The 13886-nt window shown below is 38.1% G+C and overlaps 1 protein-coding gene across 1 annotated transcript in view; it reads right to left on the reverse strand.

Moving 5' to 3' along the window:
* Positions 1-13886, reverse strand: part of LOC113568021 (NACHT, LRR and PYD domains-containing protein 6-like) — a 31063-nt gene that overhangs the window by 1920 nt on the left and 15257 nt on the right. The window contains exons 3-5 of the mRNA XM_035526479.1: positions 11114-11287; positions 8172-8342; positions 667-840 (exon numbers count right to left, since the gene is read on the reverse strand). Of these exons, the coding sequence (XP_035382372.1) occupies positions 667-840; positions 8172-8342; positions 11114-11287 (519 nt within the window). The remainder of the gene's footprint in view (positions 1-666; positions 841-8171; positions 8343-11113; positions 11288-13886) is intronic.

Below are 13886 nucleotides of genomic sequence, written 5' to 3' on the forward strand. Positions count from 1 at the left end.
AGGCTGGTAACTATAGTGGGAGGTTCCTCCACTTTCATCTCCAAGATGGCGTCCTCAATGGCAGATGGCTTTGTTCACTCTTTTCCAGATCGCTGCTGTCTGTGTTTATTTTAGCTCTTATTTTTATTCCTGCACTTCAGAACTCTAGTGCACTATTAACCTACATCAGAAGAACCCTAAAGCTGGACTTACACTGTGTGATTTCAGTGGTCTTGTAAGACTGTTACATGTCAGAGTGTATGAGATGATGCCAGTAAAATCTTGGCAGAATTCTACATCTGGCTGTGATAACAGGAGTAAAAACACTGTCACATTTCTGGACCTGTGAATCAGAGATAAAGTCTAAATCCTAAGCGATGCATACTTATATATATATATATATATATATATATATATATATATATATATATATATATATATATGTATGTGTGTGTGTGGGGGGGGGGTTAGTTTATGCCATTAAAACAGGTATAAACAACAGTCTTTTAATCTAGGTGTCTTTTCTTTAGCAAGAAGGTGATTCCTGCTCTATTATTGGAGAAATTGAACTCTAGCACAAAGATGTGGCCAAATGATTATTCCCAGTGAATTTCACTAGAAAGCCCATCTTGTTTTTTAGATACAAGAAGAATATTTATTGAATATAACAAATATAACAAATCTCACCTGAGTATCTCCAGTTTACAGTGTGAACTTTTCAGTCCAGCAGAAAGCTGCTCCACTCCTGAATTGTTCAGGTCACTGTTACTAAGGTCCAGTTCCCTCAGGAGGGAGTTTGGAAGTTGCAAAGCTGATGCCAGATTTTCACAAGTGTTTTCCTCAAGATTACAGATAGCTAGACTGCAAGTAGATACAACAGACATTACAATATACCCTATAGTGGATACAACAGATATCACAATATACCCTACAGTAGATACAACAAATATTACAATATACCCTACAGCAGATACAACAAATATTATGATATACACTACAGTAGATACAACAGATATCACAATATACCCTTCAGTAGATACAACAGATATCACAATATACTATACAGTAGATACAATATTACAATATACCCTAAAGTAGATACAACAGATATCACAACATACTCCATAGTATATAGTATAGTGGAATTATTTTGTCATTATGGGAAATTTCTGAGAAATAGATATTCAAAATCAGAATATTGTAAATGAGTACACGAATTCCCCGAATGGTAGTATGACTTTAATATGGGATTATTAAACTTCCGCGTGTTGTCCGGACAGCAGAGTCCTTCGCAGTCTTCAAACACAGACTGAAGACCCATCTGTTTGTGGAATATTTAAATGACCACTGATCCTGCTCCTCTGTTGACTAACTGAAACTCTAGTACTTATTGTAGGGTGTTTATTACACTGATGTTGACTGCTTCTATGTTGACTAACTCTAGTACTTATTGTTTATTACTCTGATGTTGACTGCTTCTATGTTGACTAACTCTAGTACTTATTGTTTATTACTCTGATGTTGACTGCTCCTATGTTGACTAACTCTAGTACTTATTGTTTATTACTCTGATGTTGACTGCTCCTATGTTGACTAACTCTAGTAATTGTTTATTACTCTGATGTTGACTGCTCCTATGTTGACTAACTCTAGTACTTATTGTTTATTACTCTGATGTTGACTGCTCCTATGTTGACTAACTATAGTACTTGTTTACTACTCTGATGTTGACTGCTCCTGTGTTGATTAACTATAGTACTTATTGTTTATTACACTGATTGTTGTCTATTATAGAGCTTATATGTATTTTGCACTTCTAGGCATTAGCACTGATCCCTGTATCTCAACAGTATTCTAGTTCATTGGCATCTTGCACTCTAACCTACTTTACTGGCTAGGATCTGTTCTATGAGGAAATGACAAAGCACTTTTCTAAGTTGCTCGGCATAAGAGCATCTGCCAAATGCCATAAAAGTAAATATAAATGTACTCTTATGTGGTCATGGAACTGTCTTGGCTTTATGGGACATTTCTGAGAAATAGATATCCAAAATCCACCTGAATGAAATGAGTACATGAATTCACCTAAAGGTATTATTTTAATAGGAGTTTATGAAAAATGGTAGAGTGAAATCTGTCCAAACTTACTCTGCTGATACTCTGCAAATTCAGTCTATACAAAATGAGTGCATTATTTCACCTAAAGGTAGTTTGATTTTAATATGGATTTATGAAGACATTGTACAGTGAAATGTGTCCAAACTTACTCTGCTAATAGTCAAGGGCTTCTACTCACATGTGGTAGTGTAACTGTTTTTGCATTTTGTTAAAATTCAGAAAAATATGTAAAACTTCAATAGATTTATTAATGATCTGGTGATGGCCAAGGGCCACCATTCAATTGGCAGTGGAATATTTCAGCCCTGGAGTTACCCTGCCCCGCACATTTGCCACATTTCACTAGTGATAACTCCTGTTTCAGCTGGCAGTCAAGATCTATAATAACCTTCTGAGAAACATTAGAGAAAGCATTTTCCACAATGCTTATTAAGCTGTGTAAACATATTACCAATTGTGTTTAATCTAATTATGCAATTAAACTAGTTCAATCAAGTAAACTGTATTTTGTACTTTTAAATGTAGTAAACGTGCATGTCTCTGTTTCTTTGCTTAGGAAGAGTTAGATTGCGGTGAGCAGCGAAATACCGTAAAATCACGCATATAGGAGCATTGAATTTAAACCGCGGATGACTTGACCGTGAATCGCTAAAGCGCGGATAGCGTGATCGGGGTTGTAACCTAGTGACCACCTGTAACCTAGTAACCACCTGTAACCTAGCTACAAGGTTTAAATGTGTAGCTACAAGGTTTAAACTGATGTAGGGGACATGACTGATTAATACACAGCTGTACTTCATGAACACCAAATGTTATAAATCACATCCCCGTCAAATCTCCCGTCACACCCTCACCCTCCTCCCTCCTGCTCTCAACTGCATTTCGCCTAAAGACTGTAACTTGATTGCTTATTGACGGTTTGGTCAAATTGTTGAGACTGTTAGCTGGTTAGATATATGTGCTGAACAGTAAACAACTAAACAAAACAACATGGCTAGATTTTCTTTGCTAGCATTACCTAGTTAGCTGTTAGCCATGAATGACGATCAGAGATTGAGTGAAAAACTCATACAGGCTTTGTCTGTCTGTCTTAGTCCATCTACTTTTACTTTTTGTCTGTCCCTTTCTGGTATTTTCCTTTTCTCTTGGAAATCACCATAGCAGCAAATATCCTCAAATTCCAGTTTATGAGATTTTCTGTCATTTTCATGATCCACTACAGTTCCCTTCACCTCAGTAAGATAAAACAGCTCCCCTGAAGCTATTGGCCACTGTAATGACTACCTTGTTATTACTACCTTTATTTTTTGCACATGGTACAATTTTAAGAATTTGTGGTGTTTTTATTGTACCTTTTGACATTTATTACGTCAACATAGACTTTGTAAAAACGCAAGGGCAACAATCACAAGGTTATTACTGTATTTCTAGACCAAACTTTTCTGCTGTTTCATGTGTTCCCAGTTTTAGTTGAGAAAAATATTAGAAATATTATCTTCACTATATATAATGGTGTTATAATGTTTTTGACCATTCTGGTGCCCTACACACACCCAAACACGCCGCTTCTACCACACTATAGTTAGAGTGACACTACAAACACTCCATAACTGCAGCCTGATAAGATTTAATAGACAGACTGAACACAGGCATGCTAACAGAACAAAGATTTGTACCTTCAGTTTCCAGAGTTGGATCTTTGCTAGTACAACTCCCCCAGGTCATTTGTGCCAGTGTTGGGTAGTGTAGTCTATTGTGTGGCTGTGTGTATCAACACAAAATATATTGGGTGTAGATTACTGTACATTCACTGAGTAGATTTGAACTTTTTACATCTACTACTGTATTTTCTTTTCCCTCTTCTGGTTTATGTTTAATGAAGACAGGTTTGGGGTGGAGCAGGTGTTGGGTTTGGCTTTTATTGTGGCTTATACTCCCCATAGAGACAGATGGCATGTTTTTAGATCTCCATCACTTTTTAGTAATAGTGGTTTGTGCTCAGAATAAAGTGTCTGTTGTGGTCTCTCCCCCTACACTGGTATATAACAGAGATGTATAAAGGTTGGTATCTCTCTCTAATCATCTGCAGCTGAAATAACCAGCAACTGAAGATGGCTGCCTCCAACACTCCTTTACCATTTATCAAACACAATAAGATAATGTTCTTCTTAATTTGTGAACCCTAAAGATGGCCCTATTACTATATTGTGTGGGATGTAGCCTGGACACATGTTAATGTGTAACATATTAAAACTGTAGCCTGACCATTGTATTAGAGTGTTGCTATGAACAATGCATTAAATAAAAGATTTTTACACATTTTTCCTTTTTTTAACAGAACAATGCCTTGAATCTCCCACTATTTGTATATTATATAATTTCCCTTCAAACCACCTTCACTATTGTTTCTGAACTTCTGAGCCCTCCAGACATCTTGTGGTTTTAAGTATTTTCTGTGGTCAGTGTTTGTTCTCCTGTATGGAGGAAGCACAAAGACAAGGAGCACAGCAAGGGGTCCAGTAAGGAGCACGTTCTATCAGTGGGGGTCCAGTGAGGAACACATTCCATCAGTGGGGGTCCAGTGAGGAACACATTCCATCAGTCGTGGTCCAGTGAGGAACACACTCTATCAGTGGTGGTCACAGACAGATAATATTTCTGTCTCCCTTGCTCTCACCCACACACACAGATAAAAGTTCTGCCTCTTTCACTCTCTCTCCCTCTCTCTTTCTCTCTCTCCCTCTCCCCCTCTCTCTCTCACACACACACAAATAATAGTTCTGTCTCTCTCACACACAGTAGTTCTGTGTCTCTCTCTCTTACACAAACACACACACACACACACAAGTTTCATTTGAGGGGAAGCATTATAAACAGTAAATGAAACATACTTGTGTCAATCTGTATAATAAATAAGATTTCAAACAGTAGTTATATTTGTCCTGAACTAAACAGTGTGAGGTCTGGTTTACTGTGTATAAACAGTAGTCATATTGGCCCTGAACTAAACAGTGTGAGGTCTGGTTTACTGTTTATATACAGTAGTTATATTGGTCCTGAATTAAACAGTGTGAGGTCTGGTTTACTGTGTATAAACAGTAGTCATATTGGCCCTGAACTAAACAGTGTGAGGTCTGGTTTACTGTTTATATACAGTAGTTATATTGGTCCTGAACTAAACAGTGTGAGGTCTGGTTTACTGTATACAAACAGTAGTTATATTGGTCCTGAACTAAACAGTGTGAGGTCTGGTTTACTGTTTATATACAGTAGTTATATTGGTCCTGAACTAAACAGTGTGAGGTCTGGTTTACTGTATACAAACAGTAGTTATATTGGTCCTGAACTAAACAGTGTGAGGTCTGGTTTACTGTGTATATACAGTAGTTATATTGGTCCTGAACTAAACAGTATGAGGTCTGGTTTACTGTGTATATACAGTAGTTATATTTGTCCTGATCTAAACAGTGTGAGCTCTGGTTTACTGGGTGGCAAGACATTTTAGCACCAAATGTCCAGTTGAGGCCTGCAGAACATATTTAGTGGGGGGGGGCAGATGGGACCAGTGAACATCTTGTGGCGACACACTAAAATAGTCTTACAGCACAGAGGAATTTCAGGGTACACAAGTTAATACAGTGGTAAAACCACTATTATAGTGTATAATAAACTACATACTGTTTATTTCCTTATCAGATTATAACATTCACATGAGGTCAGTCAGGGAATCATTAATTAACCCATAAGATTACAATTTGAATGAATCATCATCAATAAATCAAGGGTGTGGGTTACATAAACATAAATATTATTACCTGACAAAGGTTTCATTTCTGTCCAGCACTTAATATTTTATATCACTTACAAGTATCTTCCATTCTTTGATTCATCCCCTCGAAAAAGGTTGTATTTCAAGATTCCAAAAATTCTACTTGTGGTTATAATTCTATGTGTAGTTATATTTCTAAATGTAGTTATATTGCTACATTTGGTTATAATTCTACATGTGATTATAATTCTACGTGTGGTTATATTTCTATGTGTGGTTTTAATTCTCAGTGTAACTGAATTATGTAGTATCAAATGATGAATTATGGGTGCAGAAATGTCTGATCTAAAGTTCTGATGTAATTACAAAACATCACACATCCTATGCACCACACACACACACACACACACACACACACACACACACACACACACACACACACAATATCGCTACTTCACACAACTAATTTATTTACTAACATCAACCATGTACATTAACACAATAAAAAACAGCTAAACAAGTCAGCAGACCTTTGGAGCTACAGTGAGAGTGGACACAGCTGACACTACAGCAGACCTGTGGGGCTACAGTGAGAGTGGACACAGCTGACACTACAGCAGACCTGGGCGCTACAGTGAGAGTGGACACAGCTGACACTACAGCAGACCTGTGGGGCTACAGTGAGAGTGGACACAGCTGACACTACAGCAGACCTGTGGGGCTACAGTGAGAGTGGACACAGCTGGCTCCTCTGTCTCTGTCTGCTGTGTTCACTCTCTTCCATGTCCTCCTCCTGGACACTTTCACCATTAAGTTCTTCTGTCTTTTCTCTCTCCTGCTGTCTTCTTACTAAAGAAGGTTGCCATGGCAATAGCATTACTCTTTCTCTTGATCCTGGTCGTTTTCTGTCTCTCTATACTAACTGTAAACGAACAAGCAGGAGTATTTTATATTCTAGTCAGTTCCTTAGATTTAAGGAAGCTAACATTAGCCTCATTAGCTTTGTTGCAGTACATCAGGCACCCAGTGTGACACACACACACACACACACACACACACACACACACACACACACACACACACACACACACACTTCACTCCTTCTCTCTTCCTAATCTCCTGATTACTGTGTCTTGTGTCTTTCTTTCTGTCTTCTAATTAACTCCACAGGTTCACTCGTCCAGTGCTGAACATTGTTCCTCACTACTGTGTTCAGATGTCCTGAGTTTACTATCAGCTGTTTGCTCAGTTTCTCTCTCTGCTAACTCGACATCTTTTACCATCACTGTTCTAATTTAGTTTGATGTCTCTGGCTTAATGAAAAAATTAGCAGCCAACATTCACTCCCAAGTCAAGCTAATATGATGTTAGCGTGAGGTATGTAGGTGTCGTAACCAACAATATGCTGTAACTTGGCAATCTTAAGGTTACTAATATTAGCCAGCTACATGTTTCATAAAAACACCCATGGAGAGAGATCACAGGTTTATCTTAAGGAATAACCAAGAAACTTTTCAGTTTTATTGAATGAATATTAACTTGTTGTGTTCTTTCCTCCAGCACGGCTGTCAGTTCAGCTCACCTCAACATGTGTTGAACACACGGTGTAAATCATAATGAGAACAGGGTCTCCCACCCAAAAACACAAGGAAATCATGTGTGCTTGTAAAAGTGTCCTGTAATGTGCCCAGAACCTCAATGGTTCAGATTTAAATGTTTTAATTAAGATTTTAAGGGCCTTTATTTGCAGAGAGATTAGAATGACTGATGTTTACAGTGTTTCCATACATAAACTAGATCAAATCACTCAGTGAAAATCTTACATTAGAACGCTTCATTTGACAACACTGTTGTTGGAGTTTCTGAATATATTCATCCTATAAGACATTTTGCTAAATTTCTGCGCTCAGGTGACCAAAAATGCAGCTTGTGGACAAAATGCCAAAGTGCTTAGTTGAAGCAGCATTGTAATAAATACACCTGTACATGTGGACAAGGACTCATCTGTGTCTCCTCTTTACAATGCTATATTTCTCTTCTAGACTTTAATATCTGCTCATGCATCACAAATGTAACTCTTTGTCTCCACAATGTGGTCATTTAATGAAATGCAACGAGGTTTCAACAGAAAGCTATATTTAGAAATATTTAGGGAAGAGAACTTTATAATATAATATAAAAGTGTACATTTCCTTGCATTGCCTTGTCTGGCAATGTTTGTTTAATGCTGTACTATAAGGGAGTTGACACTGACCTTTTTAAAATGGCTCTTTATTTACATTCAAAAATAATCACAGAAACTCACCTGAGAATCTCCAGTTTACAGTGTGAACTCTTCAGTCCAGCACAGAGCTTCTCCACTCCTGAATTCTGCAGGTCATTATTATTCATCTCCAGCTCTCTCAGTGAGTTTTCTGTTTGTAGAACTGATGTGAGGGATTTGCAAGACTCTTCAGTAAGACCACAGCCAGATAGTCTGTAAAAGAGTAAATACAGTAAATAATGTAATTCAGTCAGAGGATGATGAATTAAAAGCTCTGAACTGATAATAAAAATTTTAAGAAGAGCTTGAAAGGTCTGGAACACACTGATACATTTTCAGCCTTTTAATTTTACAAACACAGCAACATTTCAACACTACTGTGTCTTCATCAAAGACAAAATGGACAAAGACATGACAAATAACATTCATTAGCAACCTAAGACAGGTGACCAAATAATGGATGGTTGGTTCATAAGTCAGTGAATGGCATAATCAGAGTCCAAATATCAAAATATCCCACCCCTAACAGCATAACAGGAAACAGAACAACATAGATCTCATTCAGTGTTTCACAAATACAAATACACTAATATACAAACAGAAAATATTGTTGGAAGACACACAAAGAAGTGATTATGGAGGAATAAACACCACAGTAGTGATTATGGAGGAATGAACATTGCAGTATTGATTGGACAGAATGCAGAGAGCAGAATATTTTACTAGTGTAAAGACCCCATCAGTCAGTCAGGTGTTTGTTTGGGGTAGACACCATCAGTTAGTCAGGTGTGTGTGAGGCAGACCCCATCAGTCAGTCAGGTGTGCGTGAGGCAGACCCCATCAGTCAGTCAGGTGTGTGTGAGGCAGACCCCATCAGTCAGTCAGGTGTGTGTGAGGCAGACCCCATCAGTCAGTCAAGTGTGTGAGAGGCAGACCCCATCAGTCAGTCAAGTGTGTGAGAGGCAGACCCCATCAGTCAGTCAGGCTGCTCTATCTCTTCCTCACTCTCTTTCACTCACATACACATACACACACACACACACACACACACACACACACACTCGATAGCTCTGTCTCTCTCTGCCTCACACACACACACACACACACACACACACACACACACACACACACACACATAATAGTTCTGTATGTCTCTCTCTCTCTCTTTCACACACACACACACACACACACACACACACACACACACACACACACACACAATACTTCTGTCTCTCACTCACACACACACCGGTAATAGTCTCTCTCACTCTCTGTCACACACAGATAATAGTTCTGTAACTTTCACACACACAAATAATAAATCTGTCTGTCTCTCACTCCCTCACACACACACACACACACACACACACACACACACACACACACACACACACACACATATAACAACTTCTGTCTCTCTCACACACACACACTGATAATAGTTCTGTCTCTCACACACACAAATAGATCTGTCTGTCTCTCTCTCTCTCTGTCTCTCACAGACACACACACATACATAATAGTTCTGTCTGTCTCTCTCGCTATTCCACACACACACACACACACACACACACACACACACACACACACACACACACAATAGCTGTCTCTCTCTGCCTCACACACACACACACACACACACACAATAGTTCTGTCTGTCTCTCTCTCTCTTTTTCACACACACACACACACACACACACACACACACAATACTTCTGTCTCTCACTCACACACACACCGATAATAGTTTCTCTCTCTCTCTGTCTCTCTCTCTCACTCTCTGTCACACACACACACACACACACACACACACACACACACACACACACACACACACAGATAAGAGAAAGTATTGTCATGTTTAACTATGAAGTTTAACTGGAGCTCTTAAGATTCTTACAAGTACAGTGGTTTTAAAATGTGATAAACCAAAGTAAATTAGTAAAGAGATAAAAAAAACAGCAACTTAACTTTCAAGTAAGAAACAAGAGAACAACAATTTTGATGAAATTTCTCAATAACACAAGAAACCATCTAAACACACAGCAGCTAATAGGAGTGGAACAGTACCATCTTGCAGCTAAGGACAAAACTAAGGATAAAGCCAAGGAAGTCAGGGAAAATTACATGAAACATAAAAGGATCATTTACATTCAAGCCTTCTTTCAGGGAATATCGAGGTAAGAACATCAACCCCACATTTTAATACTTGATTCGTCCAAAAAGTAGCTTCTTTGCTATTGTAGCTAGTAAGTAATACCGTGAACAAAACTGTTATATACAGAATACAGTGAACAAAACCACCATCACCAGTCTGCTGTGTCCTGTCTCTCTGTTACTGCTGCTCTGCTGTGTGCTGTCTCTCTCTTACTGCTGCTCTGCTGTGTCCTGTCTCTCTCTTACTGCCTGTGAATTACCAAAAATTACTGGACATACATAAACACACAGAGCACCAACCATCACTGGGCAAACATACATTCAAAGAGGACAATTTAGAATATCCAATCAACGTAACTTCCATGTTTATGGACTATGAGAGGAAACCAGAGACCCCGAAGGAAACCCACACAGATAGGGACTGAAACCCAAGACCCTAATGCTGAAAGGCAAATGAATTAACCACCAAGTCACCATGCTACCTAACTAACAACATAACAATAATAATGATAAGATCATAATAATTCTAATAATTATTTTATTTTTGTTGTTATTGTTATTATTATTTATATTCTTTAATTTTTTTTTACTATTACTTGTGAAAAATCTGATCATGCAGTAAAATGTAACTCTTTGTGGCCACAGTGTGGTCATTTAATGAAATGCAGCTAGTTTCACCAGAAATGTGACATTTGGCTCCTATTTTAACTATGTTAATGTTGCACTACAAGGCAGTTTTGTATTTTCTTTAAAGAAGAGGACAATCATATTTGATAAATGGTGCACCAAAATGGTTCCATTCGAGAATTAATTAACAGAAAGCTTACCTGAGAATCTCCAGTTTACAGTGTGGACTCTTCAGGCCAGCACAGAGGTGTTTCACTCCTGAATCCTGCAAGTTATTATTATTCATCTCTAGCTCTCTCAGTGTGGAGTTTTCTGTTTGTAGAACTGATGCGAGAGATTTGCAAGACTCTTCGGTGAGACCACAGCCAGATAATCTGCAAAGCAATACATAGTTAAAAACACAGTTCAATCAGAGGATCTACAGACAACACAAAAGGAGTTTGATAACGAAAAGATATTACTAATTTTATTTATTTATTGTGTGTGTGTGTGTGTGTGTGTGTGTGTGTGTGTGTGTGTGTGTGCACAAAATATGAGACACAGGTCATGAACGAAGTCCATGTGATGCTGTTTCCTATTTTTGAAATTCCTTCACATGAACAACAGTTTAGGTATTCCAATCTTTACTATTGTCCTATTGTTTATTCATTTTCTGCAACTGCATGTAATTCTGATATCAGCAATGTCTACAAGTCACCGGAGACTACTCAACCATTCAAAACTTGCTGATGCAAACAACTAACCAAAGCTAAGTGTCTACTAGCTATCTTGACTTCAGTCATTTATTGCTTGTGTTGAGTGCAGCATGTTTAGCTACTCTTCCTCCATCATTAGTGATAAACATATCTGTGAGAAGTGCAGATTAAAACCCCTTTATGCACCAACGCCCCTTAGCAGGGCATAAAAGCACATGATCGGTTCCTTCGTAAGCAAACCAAAAATATGCAGCCTTTAGTAACTCAAAATGCACGTTACTGACGTAAAAGTGTTCCTGATTAAAGCATTAGACCCCCTTTTCTATTTTAGATTGATTTCTATTGGCCATTCCAGCATCATCATCTTGGAGTGACGGCAATTCTCACCTATGTGTGAAGGGGGAAGGGGAAGGGGTGGTGACTATTATTTACTTCCAGGTGTTTCCAAGTGTTTCTAGGGCAAGCCACATGATTGGCAGCTCTTTCATCAAATAGAGGAGGGTTAGAAGAAAACGTAGACCCCTGGGTTTCCTTTTTTAGTCATCCCTTTAATGTTTAAAGGTCTGCATACTGTGTACTGTCAGTGCTTCAGTGTTGTTAGCAGATAGCCTAGCACATCGGTTTGACGCTGTTTTGTGAAACTCGTACAACCATAAGAATGATTTGATCGCCAACACTTTTAGCCATCATGGAAAGGAAGAGGCTTATTTTAGCTGCAGTTTATGTGGAGTTGTTTGGGTGCTGCTAGCTTGGACTAGCGTGGCTGCTAGCATGGACAAGCTTCAATTTTTGCATAGCAAATCACTGGATGTTTCTATTCACTGCTGGGAAAATTCGTAATCTTGCTACAAATCATAATTATAAATGAGAAAGTATACTATTTCTTTACAGTATTACAGCATTTACAGTATTAGCTACAGTATTTTCCCCTAATGATGCTAACAATTATGCTATGAAGCTAATATTGTTGTGGAACTTACTAAAGTATCTTACTCTGATGTTTTAGCAAAAAGAAACATGCAAACTTGATGCATAGTGACTGATGACTTTGTGTGCATTTGGAGAGGTTTTTGCACACTTTCGAGAAGTCTAGAACACCTACTGGAAAACATTAGCTACTTAGCTATTTAATCATTTCATGTATATTCTCAAAACTTGGAAATTTATTAGAAAAGACACTGGTGAACCAGGAAATGTAGAGCATGAGTGAAATTGAATCTCCAGCATCAATAGACACATTATACACCCAAAAACTCAAAGGTGTTTTATGTTTTTTTGACATTTTCTTCTGTATTAGATTAGCTCAAACGGAACCTAAATGATGAACAAATAAGCCTGGATGTGAATGGATGTCTTGTCCCAAGTGTCTACTTCAATTTGAATCCTGAATGATCATTGTGTTTTGTGCACAATTTCAGATACCTAGTGTTAAAGTGAACAAGTACAAATAGTTCAAAAATGATCTTAAACCTGCAGGTGCACAGACAGAGCTCTGGGTATAGGAGAGACTAACCTCCGGTTAAGAGCCACACACAGACCCACACACAATAGTTCTGTCTCTCTTTTTCTCGCTCACACATACACCCACACCCACCCACATAATAGTTATGTCTCTCTCTCAGACACAAATAACAGCTCTCTCCCTCTCTCTCACACTCACACAGATAAGAGAGAGTACTTCCATGTTTAACTACCAAGTTTAACTGTAGCACTTAAGATTCTTACAAGTACAGGGGCTTTAAAATGTGATAAACCAAAGTAAATTAGTAAAGAGATAAAAAACAACAACTCAACTTTCAAGTAAGAAACAAGAGAACAACAATTTTGATAGTTTCTCCACAACACAAGAAACCATCTAAACACACAGCAGCTAACAGGAGTGGAACAGTAGCATCTTGCAGCTAAGGACAAAACTAAGGATAAAGCCAAGGAAGTCGGGAAAAATTACATGAAACATAAAAGGATCATTTACATTCAAGCCTTCTTTCAGGGAATATTGAGGTAAGAACATCAACCTCACAGTAATTTGAATACATTTTAGTACTTTATTTGTCCAAAAAGTAGCTCCTATGCTATTGTAGCTAGTAAATAATATAGTGAACCAAACCACCATCACCAGTCTCCTGTTGTATACAGAATATAGTGAAGCCTGGCACAGAGCTGTCTGTGCCATATCAAGCCACAAATAAAAAGGGGCATATGTAATGGAAGATATTTATTGAAGATGAAGATGAGGATAACATCATCCTAATTGTGAACGTTTATCACAATGGCACCA

This window comes from Electrophorus electricus, chromosome 1 (genome assembly GCF_041902795.1).
Source record: "Electrophorus electricus isolate QZ-2024a chromosome 1, ASM4190279v1, whole genome shotgun sequence".
NCBI classification, from domain to species: Eukaryota; Metazoa; Chordata; class Actinopteri; order Gymnotiformes; family Gymnotidae; genus Electrophorus; species Electrophorus electricus.